This window comes from Euphorbia lathyris, chromosome 9 (genome assembly GCF_963576675.1).
Source record: "Euphorbia lathyris chromosome 9, ddEupLath1.1, whole genome shotgun sequence".
Classification (NCBI taxonomy): Eukaryota; Viridiplantae; Streptophyta; class Magnoliopsida; order Malpighiales; family Euphorbiaceae; genus Euphorbia; species Euphorbia lathyris.
In genome coordinates, this window is record NC_088918.1 from 52,911,269 (window position 1) to 52,923,654 (window position 12,386).

At 35.2% G+C, this 12,386-nt stretch overlaps 1 protein-coding gene across 2 annotated transcripts; it reads left to right on the forward strand.

Moving 5' to 3' along the window:
* The first annotated feature begins 655 nt into the window (after positions 1 to 655).
* On the forward strand, positions 656 to 11,730 carry LOC136205834 (protein PAT1 homolog 1-like). 2 transcript variants are annotated; one of them, XM_065996644.1, is made up of 5 exons: positions 656 to 960; positions 1,630 to 1,686; positions 1,883 to 1,939; positions 7,546 to 7,621; positions 9,410 to 11,730. In XM_065996644.1, exons 1-5 carry the CDS (start codon positions 952 to 954, stop codon positions 11,473 to 11,475), a joined length of 2,265 nt encoding a protein of 754 aa, XP_065852716.1. In that variant the 5' UTR covers positions 656 to 951; the 3' UTR covers positions 11,476 to 11,730. The 2 variants fall into 2 exon arrangements, with proteins under 2 accessions (XP_065852716.1, XP_065852717.1); XM_065996645.1 differs by lacking the exons at positions 656 to 960; positions 1,630 to 1,686; positions 1,883 to 1,939; positions 7,546 to 7,621 and adding an exon at positions 7,654 to 7,678.
* Positions 11,731 to 12,386: the final 656 nt, after the last annotated feature.

Below are 12,386 nucleotides of genomic sequence, written 5' to 3' on the forward strand. Positions count from 1 at the left end.
ATTCTGAATTAATTTTATTTTGTAGAAATATTTGGTAAGCATCAACCAAATCTTGAAAATCTAAGTGGATTATCTCCATCATTTATTAACTATAAATGTAGAATCTAATTAAATAAGGGAGATTTGATTGCATTTATACAACACAAATATTATATCCACATTAAATTAGATTAAAATAAAGATATTTTGATATTTATCAAATTACATATTCAATGTGTAATATAATTTTAATCTAGATCTCATATCAGAATTACAAAATGCTTCAAATTAAAGCTTTCTAAAACATTATATATATACTCTACAAGTTAAAGGTGATGTTTGAAAATTTACTTTTAAAAGTTGATTTAAAAACTTGTTCTAAAAACTATTTAAATATTATTATTATTTCTTGAAATTAAAATTAAAATGAATCTAGAAGCTTAGTATTATTTAGCATAAAAACTTTTTAATTATGTTAAATTATATAATTTAAAGATTAAGCTTTCTTTTAGTAAAAGCCTTAATCTTAGTAGATAAAGTATTATTATCATACAAAAATGATTTTTTTTTTTTTTTTTTTTTTGTATATAATGATAATTATTAATTAGGTGTATTTTTTGGTTACTAGGTGGCGTGGCAACTTTAGAATTGACTTTTATAGTGTACGCGGCTGAGACATGCACCCAGTCTAGCCGAGTATTTTCGGGGGAGAGATACGACGGATGCCTCTCTCTTTCGTCTCTATTTCAGCTTCTCTTTTACCAAGATCTTTACTTTTCACTCTCAAATTCTTCCAATTTTCATATCATTAATTCCAAATCTTAACTCCTCTCACTTCATCATGATTCCAACTCCTATTTTTCTACTTCTTTAACCCTAAAAATCTCTATTTTATTTCCCCATCATCACCCATAGAGGCCACACCAGATCTCACATCCCTCCTGCCTCTGGATTATTAGTCCTTTTGGGGTTATGGAGAAGGTAATGATGCCTAGATTACGTTTCTTTATGGTTATTTTGGCACCCATTTAATCAGAAATTATTTGGATAATCGGGGTTTTTTTTTTCTTTTTATCTGTTGATGTGGAACATTATTTGGGATTCTGCTCTTTGAGCTGTTACAGGGGCTTCTCTTGTTCACTTTTAGCACGATTTGAAGGGTTTATAATATTGAATTTTTATTTTATTTATTAGAAGGAGGGTTGGCTTATTCTCTTATACGAATTAATCTTTCCTCGTTTTCATATGTATCCGTTAGGGAAGAGGAAATATATCCATGCGTAATTGTATTTCTTGAATTGAATTCGATATTTTTAACTACTTGTTATACATGCTAGACATTCATTTTTGTATAGAAAACCTTCGAGTAGTTAGGTTATTCCATTTCAATGGGCGCTCCTCCAATTGTATCGACTGCTTCAATCCTGGAAATGTTTCAGAAATAGTGGAAGCTCTTATCAAAATTGTTGTACATGAGTTAATTGTGTGCCTTTTGTGTATAATGACGATTGCTTTTTGCTGAACTATTATATTTGTTTCTTGTTAAGAGAGAACGTCTTTTTAAATATTTCCATGACCTATAAAATGTTATGGTGCAGCAAATGCAGCGAGATGTATCTGATATATATCTTTCTTTTTTGTCATTCCCAGGTTGTAGGCTTTGATTCTTTTTCAGATATGGATGATATGACGAATACATTTTCATCGGTCAGTACTATTTATTGATTCGGCTATAAACATTTTTATCGCATGCAATTTGCTTTTTGGGAACATATTTTGTATGCGCAATTGCAAATGCATATATGCAGGCTATTTTGGTTTTTCTCTTTGAAATCTTGTCATTTTTTTCCCTTCTAATTCTATGAGGCTTGAAATGCATATCCTTTTTCTTTTCCAATTGTAGGGTGTAAACTTTGGAGTTTTATCAGATATGGATGATATGACGAGTACATTTGCTAAGGTGATTTGTTAACTTCTATAACTTTGTTGAATGTATAAACTTAAATTTCTTTCTCTTTGGCTCTGTCGGTGTTTTGCATTTTTCAGCAATATGTTCTGAGTAGAAAAGAATAGTCCTCAGTGTACAAAACTACACATGGTTGTTGCTTCTAAAATATGGCCTTGCCATTACCAACGTTAATCAATTATGATTGAGGCCTACCTAATTTACCTGGCCCAACCAAATTCCACTGAGGGGGGCGGGGGCAAGAACTTCATGATACTGAACCTTTTTAAACATTTTGTTGCATTGACTTCTACCTTGTGGCTTAATTTAATAACCTAATTTAACTTCATGAAAACCTTGTGTAGCAAGTGAATTCTATTATCTTTTGGTGCATAAACTGAATGTAAAAAAAATGTAGCATGGAAACCTTGATGCTATTCAAAATTTTTATTTCCTGGCTATCAATTTAAGCCATTTGGAAGTTCAGGGTAAGATAGTAAAGATGAGTTAATGAAGCATTATATTGCTGTTGAATGTTTTGGGAGGGAGAAAGAGAAGAAGAGGTGAATTTTGTTTGATTTGGTAGAGTCCTTAGTGCTTTAGTAGGAGAAGGGGTATAAACTGCTTATTATGTTGCACACAGAAATGGAAACTGAAACAGAAATGGAAACGGACAGCGGGAAACATTATTTCTAGACTAATATAGCTAGGAAACGAAAAAAAAACTGAAACAGAAATGGACATGAAATGTGGAACGCTGCTGCAGAGGAGTTTCCATGCAACATACGTAACTGTCTAACATAGTTCTAATAAGAGATGTGGAAATTTGTTGAATAAGCACAAAAGAGAAAGTTGTGGAAGGGAAACATTTGTTTAGCATGGTGACATCCCAGTTCTTAATCTCAAACAACTAAAACTTTCCCTAGATTGAACTCAACATTACTTGCATGTTAAATTGGTTTGGCATAGGGTCAAAATTAGCTATTCCATAATAACCATTTTCTACTTGTCAGAACGTAGAATTCTGGCTCTCTTGCTCGTGCTTTTACTCTTTTATTTCAATGGCTCATTATACGTCTGAAGATTCAAAAACTAATCCAGCCAATGAAGATGTATTTCAATAATAGTAATTCTTGTTACAACGTAGGTTCCTTTGTTTACATTGAGTCCAAATTGAATGATACTTGGATCAATATCTCCATTAAAGCTCAACTATGTATGTAACCTGTGTCAGATTCATAAATTTTAGCAATTACTGCAGTTAGGATTTAGGAATACATTTATAAGTAGGAAACTTGCACAATTGTTAAAGGCATGCTATAAGGTGCTGGTCCACCAAAGACTTGAAAGTATGGTTGATTCACCAGAATCCATGTTGATGATTAGAAATTCCATTGTCATCATCACAATCTTACTGAACCACTGCCTTGAAGTCATCAGCCTTAAGTTCATCCATTTCTAGCATTCTTTAATTCTCTTCGCTTAACTGTTTGAACCCTTCCAATAGAAATTTGGAGAAGTTAGAGCTTAGCCAAGTTCAACCTTTTCTTAATTACGCAAGAAACAATTACATGTTTCTGATATCTTTTCTTCGTAAAATGACATTTTATAACAGCTTAGCAATCTTCTTCCAGTGAGTGTTTGTTTGTGTTATTTCTTTTCCATTAACTTAAGATGATGTTTTCGGGTTTCATTTTGGAGATGCAAAGTGGTTCTAATATCTTGAAATTATAGTAATATTTATATCTTAATTTCATTATGAAGATTTGGCAAAGTAGTTTTAAGATCATGAATTTGTAGTAATCCTATGTCTTAGTTTTAAATTTCTCTCTTTTTTTGGAATCTGGTCTCTCTTAAGCATGAAATCAATATACCTTAGGGTGCATGAGTGCTATGTGCTTTTTGGCAGAGGCTGGTTCTTTGATGTCAAAGGCTGATCTATTTGGTGGAGGTAACTGATCCACTTTTCATGCCTCACAACCACCTTGTCTTTTAACAATTCAGGATTTGGTGAGATTCGCTCTCATGCAATTGAGCAGTGCCCTTGTTGCACTTTCTCCGAGTCCAAGTGATAGAGGAACTTGCCTTAGTTTACGTCTTACAATCTTGATACCATTTGTAACTAGTTGGTCTCCAACCCAAAATGTTATCCTATGTGGTGGCCGGTTAGTAACCCAATATTTATGTTACTTGCATCTCCTTGATGACTTACCTGTTCATGGGCTGGGCCGGGCCTAACTGGGTTTGATACGTAATTACCTTGTCCAAGCCCATCCCAGCCTAGCCCGCCCAACTAATATATTTATATAAAAAAAATTAAAATTAAATTAAATTCTGACGATGTAAGCCTCTAATACAACACAGGAATATATTTAGCTTAGTTTGCTTGAAATTTCCTCTTATTTATGTTTTCTTTTTTTATTTCTTGAATTAAAAGTGGATTGTCATTGCTGGGATTATATTTGAGAGCATGTTAAGTATTTGTTCACTAAAGGTTGATTTTATGGGTTGTGTTTTGTCTGCTATTCTCAATTATTTAACCACCATTTTAACTAATTAGTTAATTATATGATTATTATTATTTGTTATTCTTAATTATTAGCTTTTTGTCTTATTAGATAAAAGAACTTACCTGTTACATAAATCAATACACTCAATTCATCAATTAATTACATATATTTTTTAGTTAAAAAATATATTTAGTATAAGGTCGGGCCGGGCCAGGATAATTTGGGTATTTAAAGATAAATATCAAGCCCAATCCATTTTATGTGCGGGCTTGAATGGACCTGGGCCGGGCCAAAAATCAAATATGCATATCCAAGCCCACCCTGTGGAGGACGGGCTGGGCGGGCCAGCGGGTTCATGAACAGGACATGTTTTTATATCTACGCTTCTTATAGTCTCAAGTTCCCCACAGATTACATTTAGTCATATGTTTGTAAGTTGATATTGATGATATTATGTATTTTCTGACTCCTTCAGTGAGATGAATGAAACTTGTTATGTGTATGGATGATCTCTTGTTTACCTCATTGTCTTGCAATTGTGAGTTTAGCATAACTGCATAAACGATCAGGATGCATGCTTGCAACCTTTTCCCATCTTTCTTTTTGGCAATTGAGAAAATGAGGGTTCATTGTGAGTTTCTTCACAAGTCGCACTCATTTTTTAAATCTAATTATAAGACTCACATATTTTATTGGTACTTAATTAGTTAATTCTTTGTGGAATTAATTTTATCTTTTCAACTTGTCTTTGCATGACATCAAAAAATATGTAGGTACAGCGAAGTCCTTATATTTTGCATCACATTGAAAAATAGCGACTTCTAAGTACATGACCGTGCTTATGATTTTCTCAGTAATTATGATCAATAAAATGTAAATTTGAATGATAGAAATAAGAATTTTTTTCCTTCCATCTAGGTGCAATAGTTCTTCTGTTAATCCGTGCATGACCGTTTGACATCATTGATGTGCTTCCAGCTAGGTTCTTCTAGCTATTTACTCTGTATGCTACACCTTGTATTCTTTCCCGGATATTGCTATTAGGATGATTTCTGAAACTTATCCAGCATAAAAAAGCTGATGAAAATGCAGAATAATTAATTTCTTAGTTTAAGAGGTCTGAGATGACAATGATGAGCGGTTGTATTAGTTTTAGCCAACAAATTGAATTATATAAAATCATATATTGAACTAAAGAAAGCTTGTTTGAATTGTAAATGAGGCATATGTTTTGAGTTCCTTATGTCTTTAATGGATTAATCTATAATTCAAGGTACTGAAACAGTTAAAATTTGAAGGTTTGAATCTTGATTCAGCTATATGCTCTAGAAATTATTAGAAGCATCAACAACAACAACAACAACAAAGCCTTAGTCCCGAAATGATTCGGGGTCGGCTAACATGAACCATCATATAAAACCGTGAAATCAAGTCGTGTCAGCGACACAAATTCGATCCCTCCACTCCGTCCTATCCACTACCATATTTTCCTCAATTCCCAGTAAACTCATATCACTCTCGATCACCCTCCAAGTTTGCTTAGGTCTTCCCCTACCCCTCACCACTACATCGCTTTGCCACTCTTCGGTTCTCCTAACCGGCGCATCAAGCGCTCTACGTCTCACATGGCCAAACCACCTTAGTCGGTTTTCTCTCATTTTATTCTCAATAGATGTGACCCCTACTTTTGTCCTAATTATTTCATTACTCACCCGATCCTTTCTCGTATGACCACACATCCATCTCAACATACGCATCTCCGCCACCGACATCTTATGGATGTGGCAGTGTTTCACTGCCCAACACTCCGTACCATATAACAATGCTGGTCTAATTGTCGTCCGGTAGAATTAAATTATTAGAAGCATGGAGGAAAAAAAATTTAAGCTAAAATTATGCAAGTTAAAATGTCGAATAATGAAAGAAATTTCATTGTCATTCTCTCTCTCTCTCTATCTGCGTGTGTGTGTGTGTGTGAAACTATGCATTAAAAAGAGTATTAGAACGGATGAAGGAGTTAGAGCTTATAATATGTAGGTCCATAGTTGTTAAAGGCGCGCCGCCTCACTCAAGGCTCAAGGTCTTGGGCCTTGAATGCAGAAAGTGAGGCGTTGTACAAAAGGCTCTTGCCTTGTGCGCCTCGCATCCGTGTCAGAGCCTGGATCAAGATGCGCCTAAGGGTTTTCACTAGGGTTCTTGTATTTTTTACTATTTTCTGTAAAATAAATGTTTGATTAATCTCAACCACTAATCCAATTTAAATAAGATTAATTTTAACCCTTGATCTAAATAAGAATATCAAGAGTCACAACTAAATATAGAAAGAATAGAGAAGGATTAAGAGCAGTCACATAAAGAAAGAAGAGTCTCCTCCACTCCACGCAGAAATAAACTGCGACAGACACACTGAAGAACAAACAGAGAATGGTTATTAGTTTTGTAGCATTAGTTAGGTACTTAGGTTAAGACTTTAAGTATATGTTAAGGTCTCTATGAAGTATGAATTAACTTGGTCTTTTTGACATTTATGATTTAGTATTATGTTTTTATTTGGTTTTGTTTTGTTTGTGGTTATAAGTTTTTTGGTTTATGCTTAACTAGTAAAAGAGTGTGTATATATATATATATATATATTATGCGCCTCGTGTTTCTAAGGCGCGCTCCTCGCCTTGAGCCTAGGCTCCAGGACCCCTTAGCGCCTTTAACAACTATGCGGTCATTATGATCTTCTCTATACTGTAATGTGACATTTGGCTTTTACAACCTACTGTGCCCAAACCTTGGCAATCAATTTTTATCAAATCTGTTGCCTAAGAGTTTTATGTATTATTGCTCAGATAACAGCTCTATATATTTATTTCCTTGCATAAAACACTGGAAGAACTTTGATGTTGAACATATCAAATGAGTTAATAACAGATGATTATTTTTTCTTGGATTGTGAAATTTGCTGTATTATTGATCATTCTGATGCAGCTGCTGACATTTTTCATGACATATTAAAATTCCAACTCTATTATTTTTTTTATATCTGCCTAATTATCTACTCTTTTAGTTTTGGGATGCGTTACTAATGATATTCTATTTGACTTCTCAAATTATCTTGTACAGTTGAACAGGAATGTGACAGGACCAAGACATCCAGGAGTTATTGGTGATAGAGGATCTGGGTCCTTTTCAAGAGAAAGTGAGTTAAAGTAATTTTGTTGATTGTCAATTTTTGTTTGACAATTGATGCTATCAGGTTCCGTTCAACTTCCCTAAATTGATTCTTTTGTGAATTTGCATGTGCAATAACGAATATTTAGCTCCAGTCATCCTATATACTTCAATTTCTAGCCCTCAAATTCTAACTAACATCTAATCAGCTAAATCAAATGTCAATTCAGAAATATGTCCTTATGCAAATAGATAAGGTGTAAGAACACCCAAGTTTTAAAACTACATAGAATTGAGGCTTGCAGATAGGGCTGAACTTATGCTTATGTAATCAAAAGGTAAGAACACGTCACTTTATAATATTCTTCCTTCCCTTTGAAGTAGGATATTTCAAAACCTGCAGATATGTTATTTATAATTATATTTCTTCTGATACTACATGAAATAAAGGAGGACCATAGACGTTTTGATATATAACCCTCTCTTCTCCAAATTCACACTTCTTGGAAACATGATCTATCTCTCTTCCTTCCCTTTTTTTATTATTCTTCTGCATTGCTTTTGAAAGAAAAAAAAAAAGAAAAAAATTAGTCACAAATATACCTTTATCTTCTGATGCCTCCAATTCTTAGGTAGTTTGCTCTTGAAAATCTATAATCTAGTCCAATTTAGAGAAAAAAATACCCAGTACTTTTTCCTTAAATTGTTTATTATAAGTTTTATTTCCAAAAATGGAGTGAAAGGTGGCTAACAAACTAAAATTGAAAATAATGTATTAAATTTTGCTTTATCTGCACTATTACATCATTTATCATTAAGTGAGTGTAGCCAAATCATTTCTTGTATTGAGCCACTGTTAATCCTCATGATATTCATTCCACTGAGGTTGGGAGATGTGTTCATTTTGTATTAAATTTAGTTAGTTCGAACCCTGCTTCAAGTGTCAAGTACAGAGATAATTTCCAGCAAACTTCTAAGAGATTTGACTTGTAACAGTTCTAAACCTCTAGGATTTGAATTCCTTAAGAAAACATCAAAAATCTGTAAGGATTACGTACCCTAATAAGGACTCAAATGAGACCATAGTAAATAATTTAGGACTCCTGACAAACTAGAAATTACAAATCCCCATCTCAATTGGTTAAAATAAACATGATTGATTTTCTGGGTTTCTTTGTTGTCTGTGTCATCTTCTTAGTACCAACGCTAATTAAGGTCTACACTGTGCAGAAAATAGAACACTAATCCAAGCATTTAACATAGTTGTATTGGTAACACAATGATGTCACCAATTTCCTAGTTATCGTTTTTCCCCGTCATTTTGGTGGGGTTTGAGATCTTGAATGAAGCATTTGACTCACTCAATTACTGTATATTATCAGTAGCCAGTCTTTCCTCTGTTTAAGAATTGCAAAAGCATAGCAATTTTGTAGTTGAACAGTAGTAGTTAGTTTCTGTCATGGTGATAAAGGCTTGATAGGCATTTACTTGCTGGTCTTATTGAGAATAATTGGCTCTAGTTATGGTTGTAGTTATTTTAATTTGTATCAAAATTTATTTTTAAGCGGGTCATGAGATTTTTTTGATGATTCCTTGATAATTTATGCCTGAATTTTGATTTATTTGTATAGCAGATGACTTGTTCGTGAGTCTAATGGATAACTATCTATCCCTGAAGTTCAAATATTTGAGTAGTTTTAAATTCAAATTTCAATATTTACATTATGTATGTATTGTAGTTTTGAAGATGTTATTGTCTTCAATTTTGAATTTTAGTTCTTTGATCAACCCAATCTGACAGCATTTTGTTTTCTAGGTTCATCTGCCACTGATTGGGCACAAGATGAAGAATTTGTTAGCTGGTTTGATCAACAGATGTTTGATACTGAAAATACTGAGGAAGGCAATAGATGGTCATCACAACCTCAATCCTCTTCTAACCATTATTCAGAATCAAAACCTTTGTACAGAACTTCCTCATATCCCCAGCAGCAACCACAGCTGCATCGCTTCTCAAGTGAACCGCTTCCTCTACCCAAATCAAATTTCACTTCCTTTCCTCCTCCTGGTGGTTGTGATCGACAGTCTTCATCAGATCTCCTGAATAATCTCTCTCTTGCTGGTGAACCACTGCACTTCTCTACTCAAAACCTTTCTCCTTTGTCCAACTCGAATCTTAATCTGGCTGGCATACATCAAGGTTCACACTACCGTGGAAAAATGCCCTCAATACCCTCCCCTGGCCGTTCTTTTAGTAACCGGCCGCATAATCATTGGGTGAACCATGCTGGCCTATTACAAGTAGATCAGTCTAGTCTCTTGCAGAGTATATTGCAGCAACAATTATCCCAACAGAATGGCCTGCTGTCTGGACAGTTGATGTCACCGCAGCAGCAGATGCTCCATACTCCAGTCCATCCATCTTTGGCTCATCTGGCAGCAATGCAGTCTCACCTTTATAATAGTCATCCTTCATCAGCACATAAAATGATGTTTGGTTTACCAGAAACGAATGATCATAAACACAAATCATCACGAAAAGGCCGGTCTCATACGCGTCTTTCTCAACAAAACTCTGATACTTGCAGCCAGAAAAGTGAAAGTGGTTGGTTGCAATTTAGATCCAAGCATATGACATCTGAAGAGATAGAAAGCATTCTGAAAATGCAGCATGCTGCAACACATAGCAATGACCCATATATAGATGATTATTACCACCAAGCTCGTCTTGCCAAAAAATCTAGTGGATCTAGAGGAAAACAACATTTCTGCCCATCTAACATGAAGGAGCATTCTTCTCGAGGCCGTAACAGCACAGACCAGCAGTCTCATAATTCGCTTGGGAAGACTCCCTTTTCCATACGTAGGCCACAACCTCTTCTTGATGCTGATCCTCCACCTGGTTCTGGTGATGGAAGTTCTGAACTTATCCTTGAGAGGCCTTTAGAACAAGAACCTATGCTTGCAGCTAGAATCACTGTTGAAGATTGTCTATGCCTTCTCCTTGATGTGGATGATATTGATCGGTTTCTGCAGTTAAATCAGCCCCAAGATGGTGGGGCACAGCTTAGGCGTAAACGGCAGATGATGCTTGATGGATTAGCTGCATCCCTCCAGCTTGTTGATCCACTTAGTCAAAGCGGAAACACAGTTGGGATGTCCTCCAAAGATGACCTTGTGTTCCTGCGGATAGTTTCTCTTCCCAAGGGCAGAAAGCTCATCACTAGATACCTTCAGCTTATTTTTCCTGGTAGTGAACTAATCCGAATTGTCTGCATGGCTATATTTCGTCACTTGAGATTTCTGTTTGGAAGCATTCCAACAGATCCAGCAGCAGCCGAATCAACTAGTAATCTTATGAAGACAGTCACTTCATGTGTTAATTGTATGGATCTTCATGCACTGAGTGCTTGTCTTGTTGCGGTTGTTTGTTCTTCGGAGCAGCCGCCTTTTAGGCCTCTTGGTAATCCTGCTGGAGATGGGGCTTCTGTTATATTGAAGTCTCTGCTTGAGAGGGCAAGTAAGTTACTAAAAGATCCTCAGATACCAGGCAACTTCAGTGGGCATAACTTTTCGCTCTGGCAAGCATCATTTGATGAATTTTTTGATCTGCTAACAAAGTATTGCCTGATTAAGTATGATACTATTCTCCAATCAGTGTATTCAAAGAACCCTTCAGGTACAGAAGATACAGATCAAGAGGTGCGCACAGCTACAAAACGAGAAATGCCAGTTGAGCTTTTACGGGCATGCCTGCCTCATACGAATGAACGGCAGATGGAACTTTTGAGACGTTTTGGGCAGCAGCGCAATGCCAGCACAGCATTTTATGGACATACAGGGAACAGTGGGCTCATAAACTCGGAATCAGTGAGGAGTTGACATTGAGTGGAATGAAGTTGGGGATGCTATATTATATATCCCTTTGGAAAGTAGTGCAGGAGTAAAAATTATGTGGGATGACCTCTGTTTAATTGGTAAAAGATGGTCGGTCGGTTATGTAATATGATGAAAACGGTGTCTCCTCAGGAACTTTTTTTATTGTGAGGTGATAGTATGTACAGTACAGTTATTCTCTTAGAAACCCCATCACAACAAGTTGCATCTTCCATATAAATTTGCAATTGCATTTAGCTAGCCAATGCCTTTTCTGTCAGTTCTAACTTTATTAGTTTTGTATAAACAACCAATCAGAATGGCCAAATGGCGATTCTTTGCAAACTGGAAAGTTCTCTTCTAGAGGTCCGATTTAAGGTCCGATTTAAGTTTCTTAGTATCCACAATCATCGTAGCGTTAGGGGTATAGGAGGTGTGATAGAGATAAAAAACACGAGATAAGTTATTCCGTGTTTGTTTCGGAGATAGAAGAGTGGGACAGATGAGGGATAAGTCTCTTATCCCTCAAATCCTATATCCAAGAGGGGGTGGGATAAGCTCCTGCGATTTTAATAGGATAGTTTAAATAAGGTTAAAATAGTAAAATGTATTATTTTATCCCTATCCCACATACCAAACATTGAATAATAATTCTCGACTATCATATTTTTATCCTTATCCCAACCATTTATCCTTATCCATATCCCAACCTTTATCCTTATTCCTATCCCAATAGAATACCAAACGCCCCGTAAGAAATCAATGATTGATTTTAATTATTGTAATATTGTGTTTTAAAAAATAAAATATTCAACCAATTTACTAAATTTTATACAATTTCAACCATCTTCGGTGTTTGAAACTAGGGCTGGGCACAGTTCGGTCCAAGTCGGGGATTCATGAATCTCCAGTATTAG